This window comes from Solea senegalensis, linkage group LG12, assembly GCF_019176455.1.
Source record: "Solea senegalensis isolate Sse05_10M linkage group LG12, IFAPA_SoseM_1, whole genome shotgun sequence".
In the NCBI taxonomy this organism is placed as follows: domain Eukaryota; kingdom Metazoa; phylum Chordata; class Actinopteri; order Pleuronectiformes; family Soleidae; genus Solea; species Solea senegalensis.
In genome coordinates, this window is record NC_058032.1 from 8,335,147 (window position 1) to 8,362,171 (window position 27,025).

At 41.6% G+C, this 27,025-nt stretch overlaps 2 protein-coding genes across 7 annotated transcripts; both read right to left on the reverse strand.

Moving 5' to 3' along the window:
• Window positions 1-2,981: 2,981 nt before the first annotated feature.
• LOC122778292 (catenin delta-1-like) lies at window positions 2,982-21,340 on the reverse strand. 6 transcript variants are annotated; one of them, XM_044040011.1, is made up of 21 exons: window positions 21,205-21,340; window positions 16,026-16,142; window positions 13,973-14,136; window positions 11,685-11,753; window positions 11,181-11,572; window positions 10,406-10,687; window positions 9,786-10,026; window positions 9,470-9,692; window positions 8,985-9,177; window positions 8,752-8,869; window positions 8,478-8,631; window positions 8,272-8,289; window positions 7,887-7,955; window positions 7,547-7,674; window positions 7,274-7,424; window positions 6,988-7,180; window positions 6,535-6,743; window positions 6,368-6,409; window positions 6,219-6,286; window positions 5,912-6,013; window positions 2,982-4,594 (listed from the first exon to the last, which is right to left on the reverse strand). In XM_044040011.1, the coding sequence occupies exons 3-20, from the start codon at window positions 14,129-14,131 to the stop codon at window positions 5,954-5,956; spliced, it is 2,769 nt and encodes a 922-aa protein (XP_043895946.1). In that variant the 5' UTR covers window positions 14,132-14,136; window positions 16,026-16,142; window positions 21,205-21,340; the 3' UTR covers window positions 2,982-4,594; window positions 5,912-5,953. The 6 variants fall into 6 exon arrangements, with proteins under 6 accessions (XP_043895946.1, XP_043895947.1, XP_043895948.1 ...); XM_044040012.1 differs by lacking the exon at window positions 16,026-16,142; XM_044040013.1 differs by lacking the exon at window positions 8,272-8,289.
• Window positions 21,341-22,619: 1,279 nt separating this feature from the next.
• On the reverse strand, window positions 22,620-26,674 carry LOC122778130 (zinc finger protein 8-like). The gene is made up of 4 exons (XM_044039720.1): window positions 26,274-26,674; window positions 24,888-24,988; window positions 24,733-24,808; window positions 22,620-23,988 (listed from the first exon to the last, which is right to left on the reverse strand). Exons 1-4 carry the CDS (start codon window positions 26,566-26,568, stop codon window positions 23,174-23,176), a joined length of 1,287 nt encoding a protein of 428 aa, XP_043895655.1. The 5' UTR covers window positions 26,569-26,674; the 3' UTR covers window positions 22,620-23,173.
• Window positions 26,675-27,025: the final 351 nt, after the last annotated feature.

Below are 27,025 nucleotides of genomic sequence, written 5' to 3' on the forward strand. Positions count from 1 at the left end.
CTGTCTTGCTCAAGGACACATATAGACTAGCAGATTGAACCCGCAACCTTCCAGTTGAAAGACAACTTGCCCTACCACTGTCACCATGGCTCAACTTCTCACTGTTTTAATACTTTTACTTTTACTTCTACAACTTAAGTACATTTTATATCAGAAAATGATTTTTACAGCACAGTACAGTACAGTAAATGTCATACACTTTAAGACTTTTACTTAAGTAATATTATAAAAAGTGACTTCAACTTCTACCAAAGTAATTTTCTGGTAAGATACTTGTACTTGTACTCAAGTATCCCTTTAAGGTACTAAGATACAAGACTGCATATCTCCCACATTGTGCTTATAAACACACACACGTATATATATATTTATATACTACATTCTGCTTGAATATTTTGATCCACGTCTACATTTTCTTCTTTCATGCAGCTACTTGTCTCGGCCTCTCAACCCAGATATGGCGGCCAGATATGATGGAAGCGATATGATGGCATAAACACATGGTGTAATGACGGATTTCAAAATACGCCTGTGCAAATATGCGTGTGCACGGAGCAACAGATATAAAAATAAGACACAGGCGCCTAGGTAAAATGATGTCAGATTGAATGTCTGTGGACATCATTTTGAGTCAATGGGATTTTGAGTGTGTTCCAGTGTCACAACAGACAACAGAATTTACATTAATGTGATGGTTTCTTGAGGATTTAAAGGAATAGTTTAGGTTATTTGAGCAGAGGACCAGCCACGAATTAATGACATCAGGTTTCAGCTATGGTGTGACTGTAATTTCATTGTTTTTTGTCTTGTTTCAGGTACTTTAGTCGTGGTTCCTCTGTGTTTTAAAGGCCCATCCAGGGTCTGGAGTGGACAATAATGGAGATGTTTTGGTATTGGTTCATGCAATATACCATGAAGTGGTTACTCACGGTAACATGAAGAAAAAAGGCAAAACATATGATAATCATAGTGCTTTACTAGACAGACACACATTGTCTGATGAAAGCAGCAGTGAAGGTTACTTTAAACTTGACACAAAGCAGTAAAGGTGTCCTTACAAAGCACTGTCACGGTAAAAAGAAATGTCACATTCACAGTCACTTGTCAGTGTAATCCCACTGGAGTCCTTGTTGCTCATATCCACACAGAAAAGACAAAAGTTATCTCTAGGTTTGGATCTGGTGGTCAAACACCTTGAAGTGTCTCATTGTCTCCTTGCAGGTCAGCGACGACTTGTTTGAGGGACGAGGAGAGTGGACTGAAGATCTGGGTCGGCGTCGGGGGGTCCTGTTGCTGTGGAGCAGGCCGGGGCCAGCGCTCGTTGAACTTGACAAAGAACAGCGGGTCTTTGAATGGCCCGCCAAAGATGATGGCCTGCATCAGGTAGATGAGAGCCACCACCATGAAGCTGATGAGGAAGAAGGGGATGAAGGGTCTCAGGTGGTGCCAGGCCAAGCTGAGCCCGTAACCCAGGCTGCCAAAGCCATTCTGCCTCCCCGCGTGGGAGGTGTGGCGAGAGGAGTCCGGCACTGGAGTTCGATCGGGGGACTCGTCATCTGAGTTTGCAGAGGACTGACTAGGGACACCGAGTGAATCCATGAGTTATCAGGCAAAACAAAGCAGGTTTGGTGTTTTTTTGCTCTACAACAGATCTGCTTGTACTCACTTTTCTCCACAGCTACAGGGATCATAGGGAAGGAAACAGGCCACACACAGTGTCCCAAGGGTGTGGTCTCCCTACCTTATCATACATGGTAACAGACCTGCTGATGTCCCAAGGTGGACATTCCTCTCTGGACATGTGCTAGATTCCGTTTGGGTTTTTAAATCCTCCCCAACAGTTTTCTCATCAGCTGGAGTTGCAGCTTCTTTTTGAGCATTCGAAAGAGACGGAGAGGAAATGAAGAACAGCAGTGGAGCCTTAAATAGATATGACAGCAAACGATAGCACTCATGGGAGGGGGGGTCTGCTGCATTTGGTCGTCTCAAGTTTAAGGAGGGGTGGGATGGTACGTGTCTCTCTCTCTGCGTGTGCGTGTGTGTGTGTGTGTGTGTATGTGTGTAGCAGCTTCACAGGCGATAAACATTACGCACACTCGTGATGAAAACAGGCATGAGGACTAATCCACATGTCCCTCATATTCCCCTCTCTATACTATATAGTATACTATATATACTATATACCTATATGTATGTGACCTGCCATATTTAAGTCAACTATACTGAATAATTATACGTAGACAATAATAGTAATAGTATCGATAAAAGAAAATAAAAATGTACACATGTAGAGCTTTTTCCTTTTCAAAATTTAAGCTAAAATGAAATTCAACAGGGTCATTTCCCATTGAGAAGTTTATACTCATGACTCATGAGAATCACACCCCGACTAAAATCAGATTTTAACACTCTGACACACACTTGAGGCTCTTGTACTCCAGCAGCTGCGTCTGGGATGATTTTCACATGTGTTGCAAACTGGAAATGCACAGCAAGACTCCCATGTCCCTGCACAACCCCCCCCCGTGTGTTCCCTCGACATGTCTGAGGCCTGACAAACACACCGACACACAAACACTACCGCTATTCCCTGTCAGCATGTGGCTCGGCACGCAACCGGAGACGACGGCAAAGCTGAGAATGTCAACACTTCACAAGCTTTAACTGTACTTATCTGTACTCGCCATGTGTAAACGTTTTTGTTTTTCTTATAAGAATAGACCTGGCCATAGTTTGGGATCAGTATGGGTTTGTAGTGGAGCCAAAAAAAAGGCCTGATCTCTAACCCTGATAATTAGTGGATCAGCAAACTGGGCAGCACCAATGCCAGGAATGAGTATCTGACATAGTGTGAAGTTTGTACCTTTGCCATAGGCCTCACCAAAAGCAAGGGGATGAAATTACTCCGACTGAGCGTCTTTAATTAGATGTGTTTATCGACAATACCGGGTCGAGCCACATCAAGCACACACACTGCCAAATCTCGTCTAAGAAAAGATCTTTATTTATAAAAAAAACCCAACAGGATTACCAGTTACATACTCAACTGAAAAAAGCAAGTTTTAGAGCCAAGGCAGGTATGAATGGTACATCTTAGTTTTTACATGGATAGGCAACAGTACAAATATACTATGAGTTTGGAGAGTAAAAAATAAAACAAAGATTGGTCTCTTTTGCCTTTAAAACACACCAGAAGTAAAACTGGGACTCAAAAGTGGAACAAATTGTGTAACTCCGCTTTCTCACATACAAAACCTGGAAATAAAACCGAAAGCAGACAGAACAAAAAAAGGGTACAAAAAAGGGAATCAGACAAACTGTGCTTTTGACCACCTTTTCTGTCAGTTAAAATGGAGTCTCTGCTGAGTGAAGATAAAAGAGAGCAAGTAGACAAATCAGATTGTAAGAGGAAGAGCGCTTGTCCAGAGAGGCCTTCCTGAAATGTGGTGTTAAGTCTTTTCATGGAACAGAATGGAACGGTTTCTGAAGCATGAGTTGTGTGTGTGTGTTTGTTCCCAGCTTTATACTTCAGAAACAGGTTTAATGTGATGCTCTGGTTAAAGTCTCACAGCTAATTTCCTCCACGGGGGCAGAAACAAACAGAATAAAAGCATCAAACACAAAAAATAGGCAGTTGGTACATAAAACCAAGAACATAAAAAAGAAACTTGAAGTTCACACCATTAAAAAAAAAAAGACAAAATGAGCGCATGAAATAATCAACGTGTGGTCTTATGGGTCTGGTCCGTGTGCATGCGCGCACACACACACACACACACACACACACACACACACACAATATTACACTCATTCAAAAAGGTCCATATTAATTTTTTCCACATACACACAGCCGCAGGTTTACTGTATGACAAATATACACACACCTGCCATTTCTAGTCCGCGCCTGAGCTCAACCCAACTGAGAGAAAATAACTCTATAACAGGAAAATAACTCCTCTATAAACACTCCATCTACAGGACGTCTGCGGCCACGTCACAACCTCCCAACAATCCCAGTGAAGAGATTATTTAAATTAATGCTCCAAAACTAATGCATCCCATCTTCTTTTTATATACATTATACAGCCTACATAGAAGCCTACGTACAAATTCATCGTTAGGGTATGGGTGTTGGCAGCAACGCGTCGACCGAGATGAGAGTTTATCAAAAATGTAGATGAAAGCAAGAAATAAAAAATAAAAATAAAAAACACATAAAAACAAACAGGATGACAACACCAGAATTAAATGATTGTCAACAAAGGTGATTGCCTTTACAGAAGAACTATAATTTAAAAACAGAATATATTTTCGTTGCTACACTTGAAAGAATTTTGTATATGCAGGTATGTAAATCTGTGCTGCATCAAACATTTTGGCTGCAACACAACCACTTTCTTTGGATGCCGACTCTCATCATCATCTGGTCCCAGCTGCGTGGTGACAGAGCGATGGAGTGAGGGGGGCGACAAGGAAAGGAAAGGGAAGGGGTTGGGGGAGGAGGGAGAGAGACTGTGCATGTGGATCTTCTCTCCTCAGTAGCAGTGGTCGGGCAGCGACAGCCCCGTCTGAGTGATGCACACGATCAGTTTTTCTGGAGACGCAGAGGAAAACTTTTATTATAACACTTAACACTGAGGCGACCCAGTGACTCTGTGTACAAGTATCACACACACCGCACACACACGCCGCACAGGAGTGCTGTCACAATATGTTAAAAAAATACATTCACACAAATATCAAAGTGAATTTAGTTTGAACCGAGTGTTGAGATCCACGGTAAAACATAAACAGTTCTTAAGTTTACAAACATAATTTAACTCTTCTCTGTGACTGGGGACGGACATTTGTATCATTTCAACAGAAATCACAATAAGAAAAATTGTAATTAGTGAATCAAAACAGCAGCAGTTTGGGATGTAAATAATTCAGTGCACCTGAGCCAGAATTTACACTTTACTGTCAGTGAAAAAGTCCTATATTTTCTTTTCTGCAGCATTTACAGGAGCAGAACTATACTTAGCATTGGGACTTTTTTTATTTCTTCACTGTTATGCCTGGATTAGGACAGATTTACTGTCACACACACACATACAGGCGTGTAGTGAAGTAACACGAGCTGTAACAGCGTCACCAAGTACACTGCAATGACATTTTTCCTGAAAATGGCATTTGAATTAATCTATAAATGGTGTTTGTGACATCAGCAAGGGAGGTCATGGCAATGACTGAGTGCCGGTGAGATACTTAATCTAAACATGATACGTTATAATGAACACAAACAATAATTTAGCCTAAACAAAAAAAACAAAAAACGTACCCTGTCTTGCAGATCTGAAAGTTCATTAAAAAAGGGCAGGGCCACCAAAGCATATCAGACAAACCACCAAAGCAAATCTCCCATTTAGTCCTCTTCCTGTCAAAATTAACCTAAAATAATCAGTAGCTGGATTCATCCTCAAACAGAGTGATCTGATAATTGAAGTAAAGCTGTATGTGCCGCTGTAATACCATGCCGTGAGTACCATGAAGTATTTAATGACATAGAAATGGTATCAAACTCCCACAAACAATGTTTTTTTAGTGACATCCTGTAACTTGTGTGATATTTTTTTTAGCATCAGTCAAGTCAAAGTTCTGGTATTGTGACAATTATTATTATTTATTAATCTGAGGATTCATCTGTACACTGACAGACTCTGTGGACCACAACACACAAGGAGCGCCTTGCAGTGTACTACACGTGCAAGTACACAGCACGTCAGGGAATCATGGAGTCAAGTATTTAATGTAATAGCCCTCGACCAGTGTTTGAGTACACGATTACAGACACACCAGATTTCACTGAGGGTTTTAACATTAGAAAAAAAAAATGAGAGTCCATGCGGGACAAGAGGTCAGCTGGACATACCATGCTGTTACATGCAGAGGGGAGTAGAGGGGTGGGGGAGGCCTAACCATCGTAGGAGTCCAACAGAGGCAGGGAGCCCTTCCTGCCCCCGTACAACCCTCGCTGAGAAACAACCAGAGAAAGAGAGAGAGAGGAGATGAGGTGAGTGCAAGAAAAGAGAAGTGTTGTTAACTGTGAAGGTTTTAAAAAGGCTGTGAATGTAAAAGGTTTAAGTCAGGAATTAGTCACAGTGGTGCAGGAGATCAAGTGGTTAGTGAAGTTAAAATGAGCAATCACTCGGGTCAATGAGTGCATGTTTGATTTATACCGGTAAAGTGTCTGTGGTGTCATCCAGGGTGTGTCTCCTCTCCCTCTGGTCCAGTGTAGAATAGCCCTCTGAAAGGTCGGGAGGAAAATTAACACAGAGGTCATCTCGAAAATGTTCTTAATTACAAGGAAATGATAAGATTTACTGACCAGGGCCAAGGTCATTTAGTGGAATCATGTCCCTCTTGTCCCCTACAACAAGCACAACAGGATGACATGTTAAAAGAAACCAACCAAAATCAAACCTTTTCATGTGCATTTACTTTCTGGAACACCAAACACTATTTTACTCAATGTAGGATCTCTGTTACTCGGACCTCTGTCCAGCAGTGGTGTGGTGCTGTCTTCATACGAGCCATTCACTCGGTTGCTTGGGCCGTTGGTGGTGCCGCTGCTGGGGTTGAGGTTGACCATGAAGTCTGTCTTCTTCCAGCCGTCTTTCTCCAGCGGTCTACGGAGCTCCTTGTGGGCCCAGACCAGTTGCAGGACCTGGCCCGCCCCCCGCACCTCGCGGTCTGAACGTTTGCTGTGGGTTAAAGGGGAGAAATGTCCACACTTAAGAAAAAAAAAAGGAAGGAAGTTCTATCTCATACAAGTTAAACTCATTGACAGCTTGATGAAATGTAAGATCAACTTTAAATTGCATCATTCCAATACAAATGCCAATGATCACAGTATTTGACAGAGATAATAAGAACAAAGCTGCTGGTGCCCTCTGACGTTTGCATATCTGCCCTTTTGAGGAAGAGATTCACACATCTAACACTTACCCATCCTTGTTAATAAGCACCAGCCTCTCAATGCCTTGCGAGGCTCGGAGTGTCTTTGCTGCCTCCAGACTGTTGCCTAGCACCTCAGTGAGCGTGCTCAGAACTGACACCACTGTTTCCTCCGACAGCGCACGCCCAGACTGATTCTGGCCTCCAGGCAGGTTGGCTACAAGATGAGGCACTGCATGCAATCCTACAGAGGAAAGCACAAGATAGAATTCAGCATTTGAGAATAAAAATATTGGATCAGAATTAGAAATTTAAAACACAATTTCCTCACGCTTACCGAGAAGTTCGCGGTTGCGGTTGTCAATGGCGAGGTTTCTCAAGGCTCCGGCCATTGCTCTGACCACACGGTCGTTACCATGAGCCAGCAGTTCTGCCATCATGGGAAGACCCTTCTCCAGACGCACAGTGGCCCGGATATATCGACCATACTGAACAACAAACAGGAGAGATGTTATAGTGGATGAAAGTTGATGAATTACAGGTTAAATTGTTAGAAAATGCTTGAACCAATGACAAGTAAGTGACAAGTTTGTGTAGAAACTGTACTAACAGTCCATCGGCCAGCGCACAGGTTCTGGACGGCACCAGCAGCAGCTTCCAGCACAGAGGGATTCTTGCTCTCTCTGAGCAGCGATGTGTAAACACGAACCACCTCTGGTTGGAACAACAGCTCGTAACCTAAAGTGAACAGAAAGGAAAGTCAAAGAGAAAGGTTAAGACAATAAACTAAACCAAAGAAGTCTGATATTTTACTTCAAACATCTCGTATCTGATGGAACCAAAAGGTACAGCCTTAAAATTCAGGCTATGGCTAAACATAAAGCATAGTTGCAGCATACAGCAGCCTTGGACGTAGTAATAATATTTTAACACAAGAGACACTCCTTCACCTTTGGCTGGTGTTGTCCTCTTTGGAATATCCACCTGATCTCCACTTCCATCATCTCCATCCTTCTTTCCTGCAAAGTGAAAATAGGAAAAGAAAACACGAAAGTTAAGGGTAAAGAAACAACAGAGTAGGTGACGCTGGCTGAGATGAGTGTCCAGTTAAACTCAGTTCTCTGCTTCAGTGTAGTGTTACATAATAATATAAAACCAAACCATGCAACCAGGGGGAACAAGCACTTGGAGCATGCAACAGTGTTTGACATCGAGTGATCATGCCCATTGCACGTGAACGTGAATTCAACCTTCTTAAATGATGTCTAGTGAGCTATTAATATGCATTAGTGTGAAAACTTTTGAAATGCCCAAACACCAAGAGAAAAATCTTACCTTTGGAAAACCACTCATCTAAACACAGCAGAGAGAGAGGAGGTGAAGAAGGATGGGAGACAGGTAAGCGGAAGGGGAAGACAAGGAGGGAAACAGTTGTAGAGTGTGAAAAACAGTGACAGGTGCCTCCACCACCAACAAGCTCAAACCCGCAGGCAGCTTCTCTTTCAGCAGCAAATCTCGAAGACACAGTAACTGACACTGACCTTTGCCCTTTCGAGAGCCAAAGCAGCCACCTTTGCTTGCAGGGGCCGGTCCCTGATTGACAGGTACAGTCTCTGCGTAACGTTCACAGCCGGGGACTTCACGGTGAACCTGATAGGAGAGATTCCTCAGGAGGCAAACACAGTTCTCCACCAGCTACAGGAAGAAGAAATGACATTAGGACAGGATGGTTAGACACGCACAGGATACGGTGCTCTTTTCAGAAGTAAAAACGATGCAAGATAAAATTTGTGACCATCTAAAGTGTATTGGCACCTTATTATCCACATCTTTGCGGTTGATCTGTGACTGGACAATGTACATGAGTGCATCCACCAATCCTGTGCATTCTCTTAGTTTCCGCCTGGCCTCACTGCGTTCTGAACTCACATTCCTGTTGGAAAAAGGGAGAAGTTAAGCACATAATTGCATGTTTTCTTCTCAAAATAAGTCTCTCCGTCTCCTCCATGAACATTCTTTTCTTTCTATCCATTTGGTCCCTTGCATACCTAAGGCAGCCAGCAGTGTTGGTCAAGGCGGTTTCCCACTCCAGATGGCGGGGTTTACAGCTCTCCTCTCCACCGTTGCTCCCTCGCTCCCAGCCTGAGTGGGGAACGACCACCTCATCAGCTAAGGCGTGCAGGGCATGGTCCACAATCTCCATCTTTACAGAGTCGTGGGAGGAGAGATTCCACAAGGTGCCTGGGATGGTATATAAAAAAAAAGACTATTAACATTGCTGTAATACAAGACAGTTTGGACATTAAAGTAATAAAATACACCAATGAATTAAACTCAAACCAAAATTAAAGCAACATGCCCAAAATGCTTTCATTATTGAGAACTCAAGGCTGCTATTTATAAAACTGAATGAAAGAAAATCTATCAGTAAAGCAGTTACATAACAAAAGTCTAGGATGCATTACAATAAAGTATGGATACAAAAACACAGTACAAATAATCCTTATAAGTATTAAATGAGAATCAGTGGGACCTGTGATAGTGTCAGTGAGGTCCTGGTCACGTGTTTTCCTCAGTAATCGGACCAGAGCAGGTACTCCATCACAGTTCTTGATGGCGATTTTGTTGTCTTGGTCTCGCCCATATGAAATGTTCTTTAGTGCTCCACAGGCAGCGTGATGCACATCTTTGCTGGGGTGGTCCAGCATTGACACCAATGATGGGATACCTTTCATGCGACGCACGTCTGACTTGATCTAAACATAAACACACAAACAATTATACAACTATGTATAAAAGTATTTGTTAATTTCTTTAAATTTTGCATTTGACTGAGACACTTGCTTTACCTTGTCATTTTTGAATGTAAGGTGCTGGAGGAAGGCGGCAGCGTTGGTCTTGACAGGATCCAGACGGTAGTTTAACATGGCGATAACCTCCGGCAGATCCGGCTGTCTCCATGAGGTAGGAGGACCCTTCCTCAGTGTGCTGTCCAGAGAGGCCATGCTGCCCCTCTCCATCGTCATGGGAACACCCCAGGTATAAGGATCGACTCCTCCCATGTCGCCATCAAGAGTGTCCTCACAGCTTCTGCATATCGTCAGTGGATATTATCCATTCTGAGGTTGAACTTGTGTAACATTTTTTTATATTTTTAATGTCACAGTTAAAATACTATTAAATACAGAAGTCGTTTTGTTTGGGGGTTGGAGGTTTGCAGGTTGGAGGTTTGAGCGAGAGTTCCGAGTATGTCAATAAAAAATTACCATGAAAAATGGAAAAAAATTACACCAAAAAAACAGGGAAACGAAAAATCCAAAAAACAAACCAAAATTAAGTTACTCAGAAAAATTTTTTTTTTTTTTTTTCTTCTTCAAATGTGCTTCCCTAATTTAACACATACACAGCATCTTCTAAATAAAAACATGAGCGTGAGACACAATCATAATGCAATGTTGCTGTGTTTTACCTGAGTCTACGTCTGTCCACCCCCCCAGGGCCGGTCCCCAGACGTGGCATTGTACCATAGCCTCCAGGATGCATGGGTGAAGGCCCCATACCATAGTCATCATATCCCACGCTGCGCTGGTCATCTTCTACACCGTAATGGCCGTGGCCATAACGCATCTCCAATGCTGAGCCCAAAGCCCTCATCCCGCGGCTCACCTGGGGCTGTGCTGCATAGGGGTCAAGCTGTTGACGGCTTGGGGCCCGGTAGCCAGAATCCAGAGTCCTATAGCCATCAACTGGTCTGTGGGTAAAAAAGAGGAGGACAGAAACTGTCAGAGCTGTTTAACTGACGTCCTGAGTGATCTCTCTTTTTCACTAATGTGGGAAAAATTTAAGACAAGTCACTCAACTAGAGATGTCCCGAAACCTCTTTTATGTCCTCTAGTGCCAATACAAAGTCTCTTAACAGTTAAGTAACAGTACTTAACAGATTTGCACTGTACAACATACTTTTTGTTCCCTTTTTTTCTTAAAAAAAAATTGATATTATAAAATTATCATTATAATAATATTCCTGACTAAGGTTGTAGAGATAAAAGTGGAACAGACTCTACCGTCAACATCTGTTCATTCATTTAAGGCTGAACAACCCTGATCTGACCAGAAAAGCTGGTTTGATACTCAATGTTCTGACATGGGAACTGTTCAGTTTCTATATGAAGGCTGCTAAAAACAATAATGAAATAAATGAACCACCACAGAAGATTCATAACATTTCTCTTGGGGTCTTGTACCTGTAGCGTTCCTCCATGTGTGACCCTCTGCTCAGACTAGTGTATGCTTCTGATGGCGGGCCTCCCCGGTAGTCCTCATAACCTCCTACAGGGCCATAGTGGTAGTTTCTGGGTACTGTGGCAGTTGGGTAGTCTCCTGCAACAGGCTGCCTGTAAGGACGGTCGAGAGTGGCGCTATAACCACCCATACCAGACACAGACAAGCCCCCGTCAATAGACATAGAGTCAGAGGGCAAGACAGTGCGAGAGATTGGCTTCTTCATCTGAGGGAGAGTAGTGTCTAGTCGCCGCGTGGTTCCCTCTTCAGAAAAGACAGAGTGTACTTCCTGGGAATCATCCTCCGGTGTGTAGCTGTCATCCACAGCGCCATGTGCAGGGTCCACCATCCTGTACTGTAGCAGAGACAAACAACTATTTGTTTTAAAATCACTGGTCACTCACTGTGCACATATTATACATAATTAAATCAGATTTGCATGATATCTTATGTATAAAAACACATACCTGTGTACTGTTTATGTATGAGTCAGTCAATTTCAGTCTTTCTATGTCTGCATCCCCTAAACGCCCGTTCTGGCATGAAAAAGACAAACAACTGTGAATCTCAGTGCTGACCAGGGCTCATGAACTCTGTTAATAATCGTTCAAACGTTTTATAGACCCAAACAACTAATTAAGAAAATAGTCGACACAGACTTCTTGATTATTACAACCGTTAGTTTCAGCCCCAACACTGACAACACCTTTCCTGCATATTCACGGTCTGTGAATCACTGCCAGATATGGAGGGTGTTTTGGAGTGTAGTCATTCATGTTCTCACGCTGGTCCCCCCTTAACTCTTGCATAATCAATGACAGTCACGCTGTACACCTTCCAGGAAACTCAGAGAGATTTAACATTAACATCACCGAAAGTCCCTTTAATTCTGAGTAATGGCCTCAAGCTGAATTACATGAGTACACAAAAACTGGGCTACTATTTAAGAAAATAAAGACTAACTCATAACTCAGTTATGAGCTTTATCAAACAGAAACTCCCATTTTTCTGGGGGGAGCATTTCATAACATGCCCACAAGGAGGCAGGCTATTTAAATGTAGTAGGAAGTGCTTTTAGGAGAATTCCCCCATAGCTTTTTCCTCCAACACCACTCCATTTACAAGCAGCACCATAATGCATTTGAAGCCATGGTTAAAGAGTATGATACCTTCAGCATTAATATTTATTAGATACATTCCTTGAAGTACAAGGTCAAAAACACCAAAGCATCTGTTCTTATTCTCCATCTGCCTGCCAGACACTTAATAATAATTGTCCCTTCCAAGGATTCAGAGACAAAACACAAGATCTCATCTATGTCAGCGAGCCCTTAAAAGGAAGTACAATACTTTCATTATTATTCAAACTGCGTGTAGAATACCAACGGCTTAAATGTGTTAAAACGTCATCCTCTGAATACTTCCATGCCTGATGCTGTTACACAGGAGCATAAAGAAAATGGCCTCACTACACTATGATAATGAGAACACAATACTCGGCAAGAAGGAAACAGTGGTAGTACGTCCAACCAAAATAACTGCTGTAAATAAAACACACTGAAAGTTTGAAGACCAACAACCACAAACCTCAGGTGTAAAGAAGCACTGCATACGAAAAACAAAGCAATACCTACATTCTGATCAACTTCAATTTCTGGAAAATCATTAAAAGAATAAAATAACCAGAGTGTTTTTACTTCATCCAATAAATTAGGAAACAGTGTACATTGTTACACTGATGCAGACTGCATCAGTCACACTGACTCAGGTTTGTTATTCAGTGTGGTAAAACACAACAGAGTTGTGTTGCAGTTGTATGACGTTTGCAAAATATGCTGCAACCATTTGCATGGGAAACAATTCAATTGCTGACAGAAAATAAATCAGCAAATATTTTAATAAGTGAATATCTTAAGAGTTGAAGCTATGGTTGATATACTTTTCAGAAATGTCTGGGCCTGCATACATAATTTTTTTTTATTAATCTACAGATCATTTCCTCGATTTATTAATCAGTTGTCATTCAGTCATAATGGGAAAAGAAAATCAAGGACCAAGTTAATTTCAACCACAAAAATTAGTTGTGCATCCCTAAACCTTTTGTCAAAAATGTTACAGAAAATCACAAATATTATACAACTAGAACACCCAATCTCAACACATAGGCTATATGACTGAAAGATTGTGGGACAAATAAAAAAAAAAAGTGATTTTTACTAAAAAACAAAAACCATTTTGTGGATGTTTAATATTAAGGTAACAGCATGCAAAAAAACGTAGAAAGCAGAAGTGCTTGATAAATGATTCCAATGAACAAAGAAAATCATTTGTGATTATAAAGAAACCACACTGGAAGCATAACTATGTGACTCATGCGTGACAGGTGACCACATACCAAAAACACAACAGGCCGAGAGAAAAATCAAAAGGGTGTGCATGAGTGTTTCCGGTGAGTGACACAGAAGGCATGCTGAAAGTGTGTGATGATGACCAACTCAGGTATGTTCAGAGCAGAGAACAACAAGGAGGCATAATCTGGTATGTTTAAAGATGAGGGCAAACATGTGATCTTACAAGATACAGAGACAATGACAAAAGACCTGATGATCACACACAGACAAACTCTCCGAGCACTGGAGGAGAGGAGGAATGATGAATGATGGAGGGAGTGATGATCCATGTGTAGGTAAGAGATTGGGGTGGAGATGACTATGAGAAAGTCTGGGTGGGATATTAGGTTTGTTTGGGGGTTTACCTGTGTGTGAGGGAGTGGGCGACCCAGGGCCGAGGGACTGGTGGCAGAGAGGCCCACTCTCCTCCTCTCCTCCTCCAGCGCCCGGGTCAGCTGTTCAAACTGCACCTCCTGCTCTCTGACCGACTCCAGCAGAGCCGCTGCGCTCTCACACTGCTCCATACACACTACACAGCCCCAAAGGGAGAGAGGGCAGCATTACACACATCTATATATCTATATACACACACACATACCCACAAACGCACTATCAACACAGTGACACACCTCTCTATATGAAGAATAGCAACATCCACAGAACACAGGACTGCTGATGGATTTAATTTCAATGACTCCAGCTCAGATAAATTTTTAGAAAAAAATGAGTACCAGTGACAGTACAGGGACATCAATATAGAGGGGAGCTCCATAAAATTGTCGATTGTCTTCCCTGGCTAGGATGGCACGAAGGGGACATACAAAAAATTATACACCAAATAAGTTCTACTATAAAAACAGGGTTTGTCTGATCAAATGCGTATATCACCACAGGCTCCACATCATGATTTCTACTGCACAACTCAAACTCTGGCAGACATGAATTCAAGACTTTTGATTATTATTTTTCTAGTAGTGGGAAGGAATGAAGGTATGTCAGCCATCTCTATATACGGTCACATATTATGCTCCATTTATTTTGTTGTGCAGCAAATAACTCTGGTAAAGCAACTTTTTTAAACAAATTAGGTGGTGCTCTTTGTTCTTCCACACTGCATAAATGTAGGCAGGACATTTACATGAAAGGAAGTGAACATAACTATGAGCAAGAGGAGAACCAGTCAAAACAAAACAAGGAGCTTAGAGTGGCTAATCTGTCCTTTGAAATTTATATGGGTGTAAAAAGTCAAGGATTGTACTTTGATGCTGCAGACATGTCTGACAATATAAAAACATTCTGAATTTCCTTTGCCAATATGCAAGAATAATGTCAAATGGTACAGAGAGTTTGTGGAGGACAGCCTCAAGGTCAGTCGAGTGCCTAAAAACAAACCCAAAATTCAGACACCGGGAGAGGCTTTTGCCCACAGCAAACCACATGGCAAAGAATCACAAAGATAGAAGGAACTAACAGCTGCTGTTGCAATTTAACATCTGCAAAGACAAGACCCACTTTAGATGGTCAAAAAAGGTTTGAGTGACAATATGCATAATTATCTGGAAATTAACTTCTGGACTTCTGCTTGAACTTTCACAAACTTCACAACTCATCTATGTCAGCACTTATATCATTGGCATTGACTGCATCACTTCCAACTTCAGGAGCAACCATGACATCCTTTCAGGACGGTGCTCAATGAAAAATACGCAACAAAATGATTGCCAAAAAAATATGTTATTTTAATTAAACAGTGGCATGATGCTTCTATTTGCTGGCTCTGAAAGTAGCCAGAGGAGAGCATGGATTTTGAAATAAAACTGATTAATATCAGCATCCCCTACATAAAAATCTACAAACTTATCACCACTTAGCACATGCATAGAGGAGTCCTCTGAGGTTTTGTCACAATAGAAAAGAGTTTCCAACACACAAACATTGCATAAAGACAAACATGCACTGATCCACTGCCTGAAATCTACACGCATTCTTTCTTTTTTAAAAGGGTACAACACAATATTGTTCTGCTTTTCTATAATAATATTCATATGGACAAACATGGTGTTGTATTTAAATAATAAACCTTTTAAGCTAAACAGAATAAAATAAGGTTAGAAAAATCATGATGAGGTTGGCTTTGCTTGAAATTTTGCTGCATCTAGTAATGTGATCACCACTTGTATTTTGTGGGACTATATTATTTTTGAATCAGCATTCTAGTTTATGATGATACAGCAGGTCCTAAAATAAAGAGGACAAGGCCTGGTTCACACAAAGATAAGCAGTAGCCGTATTACATTTTAGGAGGAAGCTTTTAGAGGACATTCAAAATAAAAAGAACTGCATACTTCTCTTAACTGTTAAAAACAGAACACACACCTGCAGAAAGCATTTCAGGGGGGAAAAAATGGGAATACACACCTTCACCTATGGGTGTGGTTTGGAAGAAGAGGTCACGCCAAGATCAGAGGCTGAGCTTTAACTGCTCATGTGTAGAAGGTCACCGAACCACCAAGCCCAGAAACAAAAAGGAATGGACTGCAGAGAGAAAGACAGAGAGGTAGAGGGAGGACAGAAAGGCGAGAGAGGTTTTAGTGAAGGCTGGAGGCACCTGGTTGAAAAACAGCAACACGGTGAGAATACCATACAAGTGTGGTAACAAGATAGTGTTTGCTCTGTGAGCAGAAAAGCACAGCAAAGAGAGAAGCTTCAGACACGCCCTGTATTTACTCAACATTTGGGCTACACACAGCAGTGAGAGCTGCAGCAGGTTCACTCCCTGACCAACCTGGGCCTCATTGATCATGAGCATTAAGAGACTGATAGAGAAAGTAAGATCTTTAATATATAACATGTTCTCTACTCATCGTTTCCTCTCTAATCTCTCTTATCTACCTTCAACCGGACTCTTTCAGTCTGCCTTTTCTTTCAACTTAATGGCCTTTCATCACTCCCCAACAAATAATTGTTAGTTTGTCAGTGCTCTGCAGAGGACTTTGTTAAATCAGAGCCAAACAAGTGGAGACTCACATTCTCTTATCTATTTGATATACATCACACCCCCGCTCAGATGAACAGTGCGGCTCCCCTAAACCCAGACATTGACTGACAAACATGCACGCACACACACCTGCACAACCGGTTGAACGAGGTAAAGGAGGGGCTCCCAAATTTCAGTTTCTAAATGTCTTCCTCTGTTTGGTCTTTGCCAACATTGGCAGAAACACTCTTTTTATTCGGAAAATAAACAAGGACCTGCATTTACACTTAAAGCATGTTTGTGTGCAAGATAGAATGTGTGTTAATGAGTGAAAAAAAGCAACAGAAGCGCAAACTTGCCAAGAGTTGAAAAGCAGAGCAAGGAATGACTCACTGTTTCACCTGCTTTTTATTGTGCAAGCAAAATAAAGGGCATGGGGACATGATGATATCCCTGTTAGTAGTGAGTATTACAACATCCAACTTTTAGCTCATAAAATAAAGAGGCTACATTTGTTTTTTGGATGTCTGTCAGATGAATGAGTAACACTCTCGCCCACACAAATGTATACATGTATGACTTTGCTTATTTGAAAAAGCCCCACATTGGGGTGTGCTCAGTGTGGGAAAAAAGGGAGGAAAGTGGGATGGCCTGATGAGAAAACAAGGAGTGGCTGAAGTGCATTTCACAATAAAAAAGGAATGTGTAAAACCAAAACCAGGATTTTCATGTGGGATAAGGCGGACTGACAGGAAGACATGATGTCACATATACACACTTCCCTGTAGTTAGGTGGCTGTGACGTCCCAGAGGCATAACCTCTCCACCTGAGCTAGCCACAAACTGCTGTCCTGTAGCACACATGACTATATATGGTCATGTGTGCTATAGAGGGCTTGTATTATCCACACAGAGAGAGGGGCAGAGCACTGCAAACAAATAAAACAAGCAAAGAGCCAGGCGAGTGGGGGTTAGAGATAAGTAAAGCAGTGCTGAATAAAAGCCAATCTTGAATTCCTGACTTTCATCCCCTGCATTGTCTCCTACCAGTTCAGAACATCAGCCCACCCACCCATCCACAGTACAACAACCTGGCTTGAGATCATTCCGACACAACAACCAAAACACTAACTATTTGATGATCATCCCACGTTAACATAGTTTTATGCTGAAAAGCAAAATATAATAATTATCAACATGCTACACACCATTCACAGTAGCATCACTATAAACTGTGATTAATATTTCTCAGCAGGTTTACTTAGGAATGTGATATGGTGTGTGTGGTAACCGCAGTCAGAGGAGGGAATTCACAGCTGTCTGGCAGGGAGGTTGTCGGAACAATGAGAAGTTTGTGCGACTGAGAACATGAACACAACTGTGAAAAAAAGCAAGGAGAATATCGTTGAAGTGCATGTGTGTCGGTGGGGGGTTTAGGGTTCATGTCTTGACGCTCTTGACACACTCCTGACTACTGTCCTCCACCCATCAAACTCTCTCACAGCTGTTTTTGCCTCGAAGGCGTACAGTGAGTTTCGTTCAACTCCACTCCCCTTTCCCTTCGTACTTGTTTCCTGACAAACAGGATGTTATGGATCCGACTTCACAAATGAGTAAAGGGACACTACGGTTACTTTGGCACATCAAAAACACTGTTACAAACCACAGGAGCCTATAGCATATAGTGCTTTAATAATCAGCTGCATGGTTGGCTTCCTCCATTAAGGGTGTTTTGCGGTGAAAATCCCCCAAGGGTCAATATGTTGATCATACGACCACAAACCACTTCCACCTTTTGATAATACTGTTTTCCATCCTTTGTTTTCTGTTCTGCTTTCATATTTTTCTATCTTTGTGAACCTGAATGATTGGATCCTCATTTTTCATACATTTTTACAAGATGTGTTACTAAAGGTTTGATGGGGAACCCATGTCAAAAAGACAAAAATCAACATTCATTATTAGCAATGTCAATTAAATGTGAATATTTGTTTGTTTTTAAATCAAAGCAAATGTATTTCTTGTCTTTTAAATTCTTGAAGCATGGGTGGAGGGAACAACAGTGTGAAATGCTGCTGTCCCAAACATAAGTGTAACAAACAGTCGAAATGTCAACAGTGCCTTGTGCTCAACAACTCCATGAACATTTGATGGAGCCCCGACACACCAACAGTTACATATCTCCATCTGCCTCTGGAGTCATCAGTCAGCATGACTCACTCAACCCTGTCAGAAGACATTTGTGATCTTACATACATGTAACAATACAGCCTCTGACAACTTCATGAAACACTGGAAAATGCAATAAGATTCGACACCTGCCACCAGCAGCAAAAACCTTTAACTAAAACAACGTCACTGTCAGAACACACATCTGTAGGTAACTGACACTGCAATTAGGCGATATGTCAATGGGATGTCTGGTCTAAGATGAGCGTGGAACGTAATGGGATTGAAGCTTTAGCTCCTTAATCCACTTACATATTAACACAAACACCATGTTCCAATTGCACGCACCTACGTACTTACACTCGCACACACTAGGACCTTTGTGGATTAACCTAAACACCTAAAGCAGACAACTGTAGTCGGGGTTAGTAGCACACATCAACAGTCAAATGACTTGGAGACTTGTGGTCAGTAAAGGCTGAAACAAATATGTTGTTACTCATGGCAGCACCTGCAGCACTTACCCTGTTACCCACACCTGCTGTATACACACAAGCAACAACAGTGCTAGAGCCCACAAAGAAGACACCTATGCTGTAATACGTGCTTGCATGAAACCAATGTTTACAAGAGCAAAGCCAGTTTACTCGTTTGCTCCGAGGCCGACAGTTATCTCCACCCAGGCATTTATTTTCCTACCAAAGCAAGTCCACACAGGACCCACCCAACAGGTTCACAGGCTGACAATCACTAAATCCCTGCTTGTGTCACAGACTCACAACTCTAGGACCACTTGCATCAAAGCAGACTCAAATAAACATACATACAGCGTGCGTGCATACATGTCTCGCCAAACAAGTAGCAAGACTGTCAATTACTTTAAACTTCGCACGTGATAATATTAAATATTCAATTATATTAATATTTTGTAATAATTATAAAAATGTGCTGTTTATTTTCTAGATCCCAGAACGTTAAAAGGCAAGGATTTCTGCCCATCAACAATGCTTATTTAGTTTGAACGTCTGTGGGTTTTCAGATACAGACAAACTAATAACAAAGAACATAACCAATATTACCAAATATGTTACAGGTTCTCTTGTGGCCCTTATTATGTGTATATGTGGCTGCTTTTGTTTTTTCCCTCCATATGATGAAATACAACAATTTAATAATAAATCACACTCTTTAATTTATTAAAATAAACCCTTAATGAACACCACTTGTGATCTGTATCTTTTCTAATCTACATTTTATGTCAGTGCACATTATATTAGATAGATTAGAATAAAAAATGTCTAATCTTGAACATAGAATAAATTAAACTACGAATATTATATTATTATTATAATATATATTATAGGGTCCTGCAATGCTCAGATAATAATTAAGGCTCCCCTTTGTGACACTTCGAAATAATTCACTACGACTGTACATTGACAGCATTTTAAAATCACTCACATGACACAATAACAATTTTACCCACTCGTGATTTCTGATTTACTTGTAATCCACACACTTTACACACTCGCGACGATATCGAATATCATTATCCATAGCCACTAAACTACACACTCCTTTCTCTGATTAAATCTACTGTTAAAACCGTCTGCTTACGACAGGCCGGCAGACGGACGATTAAAAACGAGACATCACATCGACGTTAACTAGGTCAAACCAGACTAAATGTACACGACCAGGAAACCAAACCCGACCGGCGGTCATCACGTTGTCATGCCCTCTGTTGATGCACAAACCCTCTCCTCACCAGCAGATTTTGTCCTAGATATCTTACAATCAAAATCCACACACAATCGTGAATTGATTTTACCAACGTAGTGAAAAAAATCTGGAGCAGGAGGAGTTGCCAGCATTTAGCTTAACAAAGCCACAGACTACAAAAACGCTGATGTAAAATGACTTTTCTCGAACAAAGACATGTGCATTTGAGCGTTAGGTTCTATTAAAACACAGATGACAGTGTTGGGTATTAAATTAGCCCAGTTGCCCATAAAGCTCGTGTGACCTGGTTAAACTGTCCTGCTGCGTTAGCATCACAATAACCCACAAAATTTAGCAGACAAGCGAGCTAGCTCGCGTTAGCACAGCAAACACAGGTTAGCCGCAAGAGCTGGAGTTGGCGTGTGACCAATGAAACGGCCTTTGAGCTAATTCATACACCAATTACGTTTCGGCGTTCGCTTATCAACGGTCGGTTTGAATCAGGTAACGAACTAGCACCGGAAAAGAGCGGAGCCGCCGCTCACAGTTCGAACTTTAAGGTAGCACCAACGGCTAGCATTAGCCTTGGTGTTGCTGATATGTCGAGGGTGACCACTCCTTGCCAACGCTGCAGTGCAGCTACTATCTGTGCGCGGAGGAAAACACAATACTAAACAACACGGGCCCGGTTACATCAACCACCTGGAGACATTTGTGTGTTTCACTCACCAGCTAGTAAAAACGCTGTCCCGACGCCTGCCACACTATTGTGAGTGTTTTTTTTCTGACGTGTTTTCTCCCCTCTGGTCCCCCTCCTTCTACTGCATCTGGGTCAAGCTCGTTAAAGACGAAGCGACATCACCGTGTTCTCTGTGAAAGAGAGGGCGTGGCCAACGAGCGCATTTACCGTAAATACTGGTCGTGCGCGCACAAATCCTCCATGCCATCAACCAGGTGATGAAGAGGACAATTAATACTCTCAGTCTTGTATAGAGTACCTAAAAGCAAAACGTGAGTGAAAGAACAGTATCTTACCAGAAAATGACTTTGGTTGAAGTTGAAGTCACGTTTTATAATATTCCTTTTTTAAAAGTATACGATACTAGTGTAGCTAGGATTGATCCATTGTAGCTCAGTGATAGGACAAGTTGTCTTTGAACTGAAAGGTTGTGGGTTAAATTCCTGGCTCTGCTAGTCTATATGTGTCCTCTATGTGTATGTGAATACACACACACACACACACACAACTTTAAATGCTGTTTAAGTCTACATTTTGGCTTTCTACACAAGGCTAGTTGTCATTGTTGATATTGTGCAGTACTGATGCGAGAACTCCAGTCTTATATGAAACACACACAGCCACTCATACACAATCTAATATGAGTTTCAAAAACTTCTCTGAAAATCTTAAACTTGTCCTCTGATTTAATCTCTTTTGTGGCCTCTTGGTCACACACAGAATACTCACAAGCGCCCACAGACACACACTCGTGTCATTTCATGAGTTGCCCAAGAACAATAGCCAGAGAGGAAGCAGCATTTCTTGGGGAAGTAAAACAACAGCATTCCACACTAATGCGACAAAGCTACTGGCTCATAAAACCACCACCAGTGACCATCACATTACAACAAAACCATGTCTGATCAGAACCACATTGAGTAATAGATGAATCATGCCTGACCACAGAACTATTTTGGGGTTACAGCATGACTGTCATTTCATAGAACCACTTCATTAATTCATTTTACAAAAATGTTTTTATATATACACTACCAGTCAAAAGTTTGGACACACCTTTCCATTTACTTGAATGAGGATGAGTGTCCAAACTTTTGACTGGTAGTGTAAATTAAGAGTAAATATTACACGTCTAGCCATATTTCTTACATTACAATTTATTTCTGACTTTACAGATTTCGGGGTGCCATCAAAGCTTAACAAGTACATACTTGACAAATATCACTTCAGTAGGGGCAGGATGGAAAGAGGAACAATGCAAGGAATTTCCCCAGTTTCCTTCAACCCCCACACACACACACACAGTGTAAAGTGTGACTAAACCCGAGTCACAATGGTTAATGTAGTTAATGTGGTGCAACAATGCTGCACTCTAGAGGTGAAAAATAGACGTGTCAGACGTAAATGGCAATAGTTTTTAAAGAAATTTATTCAGAATTGCATATCCAGACTAGAAACCAAGTAAAAAACAAGAGAGAACAGTGGAGGTAGTTTGTTTTTAAATGTAACACACACACACACACATACATACATACAAAGTGAAAAGGAAAAGCCCTTCTCTAAGGCCAAGATGAGTGATATAAAACAAGCCACATGTTTTAAAGACACAAGTCTGCAATGTAGTCAATTCGTCTAAGAGTATGTGGCAGCTGTGTGAATGAAGATGCGACTCAACTGTTTGTAGTTCAGCAAACATTTCAACAGTTTACATTAACATTTTCTACTTTTGGTGATGTGACAGTACTGGGATATAGACGTCCCAGATACCATATTTCTAAGTTGATTTGCTATTGCTAGTTTTCCTTGATTTAAAAAGATAATACAAGTGTATTTTCTATAAAGTAGATAGACTTTATACTTGGTGATACAAAACATTTGATTCACACAATGCCCCTAAAATATACATCATGGCACAAGTGTCAGTAAAAGTCACAGGAAAAATGTTTTCACCAGCCATGGTCAGAGTATGCCATTGGTGTGTGTTATCATGTGTCGGCGCAGGTTGCTGGGGTTGTTGAAGCTGGCGGTGCATTGATTGCAGCTGTATGGTTTCTCTCCGGAGTGAGTCCGCAGGTGGATCTTTAGGCTGCCGTTCTGTGTGAAGCGCTTCCCACACTGTGAACAAGCGTACGGCTTCTCCCCAGTGTGAATGCGCATGTGGATGTTCAGTGTGGTCTTGTTGACGAACGACTTGCCACACAGGACACAAGGGACAGGCGACTCTCCTGTGTGACTTGCCCGGTGAACAATCAGGTCTTCGCGGTTGAGGAAACGCTCGCCACAAAAGCTGCACTCTAGGGATTTGTTGATAGCGTGAGGGAAGATGTTCTGCTGCTGGGAGAACTGGCTGATGTGACTGGAGTGCCCCATCTGACCATCGGCTCCTATTAGAGTTGTTTTTATTGCAGAATTCAATGCCGCTGAAGCCATTTGAGTGGAAGAATTTCGTTCAACCGGTCTGTTTCTTACCAGTCCAACACTGTTATCCTGCACCATCCTCAGTGGTGCACTGTCACTGGCACCAGTGGTGAAACTGAGAAGACTGTCGTGACTGATGCTGTGATCTGGAGACAGAGAGCTAAAAGCTTGGAGTTCAGAGGCAGTGAAGAGGGTGTCACTCTCTTCCTCCAGAGGCCCTTCTCCTCGGCCATGAACACTCACGATTCTTAGATCCTCATTATCACTCGTCAGGCAGGAGGAACCAGTAGGCTCTAAATTCTGAGTCCCAGTGGCAACACCTCCCTCCGTACCACAGCTTCCAAAGTTGTCCTGACCTGGTAAGACAAAACCACAAAAGCCCTGTTCAGACTTTGTCTTTAAATCTGTTTACACTTGGCTTAAATTAACATGTGTCAAATGAGATTGGATCAGGCTTCCTCCACCCCTTAAACTGGGGACACAGTATAAGATTTTTTGCCCGATTTTATCCACGATTCACAGCTGGGCATAGTCTGGTCCAGTCAGCACTAGTTGGGGACAGTCAGCATGGCTAGCTGGCACAGAAATCTGTTGTGTGTGTGACTGGTAAATACTTAAATTGGAGAGAATGTGAGGGTAACAGACCTGACCCGACTGTTATGAGCCGACTCTGGACACAATTGGGTAGTTGGGTCATGATTACTGACCCAACTGCTGCCAACAGCCAATGAAAAAGGGTAGGTTGGACACAGGACATAGAGTCAGATGACGAAAATGACAGGAAGTAGCGGGATAATCAAAACAACGACGTGATGTCTGTTTACCCTTTAAACTGTCATGCTTATAGACATGGTTGCTCTCACAAGTGTTTATGAGTGAGTTTGATGCATTCAGATGGTTTGACAAATCATGTAGTTGTTAAAGTTGTTAAATGTGTGATCCCCAGTCTTTCAGTCATCATAATAAAAATCAGCTAGGGTCTACTCCATTCCGTAGTTACGCCAGTGCAGATCTGATCAATCTTTTGCAGGAAATGAAATGCGTTTTAAAAGCAGAGTCTAATAAATAGAATAACATCATTAAAAAAACACTCCATTCACCTCCAGCTGGTCCACATCCACCAACATCGTCTTCATCTTTAATTAGGATGACATCTGGACTCTCCACATCTGCACACTAACAAATAAAAACACAAGCATGAGCATTTGAATTTGAAAAGAGAAGTTAAGTGACTTAAAGTGACTGCTGTGTTTACCTGTACTTGAGCGGCAGAGGATGAAGTCTTGTTTTCCGATTGTAGAGATATAGCAGGAGCTTCTCCGACAGCTTTTTGAGCCACTGGGAGTTTACTGACAACTACATGAGGAAAAAAGAAAAGGACATAGTTTTGATATTGCTGATAGTTGGACTGACAGTGTGGGTCAGCTGCTAAGGATGAGAGGAATAACAGCTCACTACATAGAACCTGTGACACTTCTGAGGATTTGAGCCACTGGCTATGTGAAGTTTACATTCATGAAATAAATAATAAATAAATAATTTGTTTTGTGGTTAAATTTTAGTTTGCTGTCAAATATGCCAAAATAAAATGTGTTATTTTTTGTGTGTAGCAGGTAATATACAGTTTATATAGAAATATTGTGACATTTATGTGTGAGTGTCCAGTGTCAGGTGGTCAGCATAAAGGCCTAACATTTCAGTATTTGCACTGAATGTTATTTGTGGATTTCAATTTGTAAAATTGTTATTATATTGATGGATAATCACGCACTTTATGAAGCTAAATCTGGCTGTGGATCTGAGAGGATTTTCAGATTTCAAAGTTGGCCCTGGCACTCTTCAGTTTGGTAATGGCTGGTGTAACAGACAATTGCTTTGAATGTTTCGAATCACATACTGCATGTTTAGCTGTTAAAATAGTCTTTTTTTCTGCCCATGAATGCATTAAAAACCACAAAGATTTGGTTTGTTTAGCTTTAACTCAGCGGGGGCAATAATATGAAGAATTTTTCAAATCATGATTGCTTTTGCTTTATTTTCTTTTACTACAACAAAATCTGGACTTTACCCCCAAAAACCCCAACTATTAATGAAGATAAAGTATGGCAAATAACCATTTACTAGCTACTCTCAATAGGTACCATATCTGTAAATAACATGTTCCTTGTCAAAAACATAACAGAACATTTCAGATATTCACAATGACATTCTTCCTATTCACATTTGTAGTCCTATTATGTGCAATGACAACCCCCCTACACATGAGTGGGTGATAAGAAAGAAGTTGTTGATATATGACATTATCATTTTAAAATAAGAACTAAGTATATTCCAGACTTGCTATAATGTAAATCCGATTATGACCATGTTTGATGAAGTTATTGATTAGTACCAGAAATGTAGTGGAAACAACAGACTCTGTGGCGTTTGACTGACGTGAAAAGGGAACAGTGGTTATTGATAGTTTATTGACTACTTCGCAAATAAGATGTGAGGGTAACGTGTTAGAGCAGGCTTAGTAAACGATCGTTTTTCATATTAACATTATCATTGACAGACGTGTTTAATGACGGATTCGAAATGCAGGAGGAACACATTAGTCGTTAACTCTCGTACGAAGGAGGCCATGTTTCTCTGTTACCTTGTAGTTTAGCCCGTGGTTTGGGGACGTTTCCTCTGACCGAGGAGAAGCGACTCGTCGGCCGGTTCGTCCTGGTCTGCAGCCGGAGGGAGAAAACCTCGCTCCTCATCACCTTCATCCTCATCCTCAGCGTTTCGTTTTCCTTCAGGCTCTGGGTTAAGTGCAGGCGGAGCGACGCCGAGCTCTCCGAGAAGAGCTGACTGATTTCCGTCACCGCCGCCTTCACCAGCACGTCCATTATGGACAAAAGCTGTGACTCCAGGTTCAGGCCGCCTGACGGCATGTTTGTACACATGTTCCACCAAACTGAGCCGCCGACACTTTTTATGTTGATGTCGGAAAACGGTCGACCCTACAGTGAGTAGCTGAGCTCTGAGAGGGCCACTCATTACGCCACTTCCGGTTCCAGCAGCCTGATTACCGTAATTACGCAATAGTTTCGAGACCTATGCCAAGCTGGTTTAAAGACCCAGTGTGTAACATTTAGGAGCGTTTATTTGTATAAATTGAACTTGCAAGTATGTTTGGAATTGCTTTAAAACTAAATATTGTTTGGTTTTCTTAACTTAATCACAATTAGATATTTATTCAAATTTGTTTAGCCCTAACACCAGCCAGTGAATTTGACCTCTTTATTTAACCCCTCCTTTTTCCACTCTAGTAGTGAAGAATGCCTTTGATTTGAACTAGTGACCGTCCAGTTACAGGTCACTTCCTTTCCTCTTGTCCGTGGGCTGAGTAAACATTTAGGG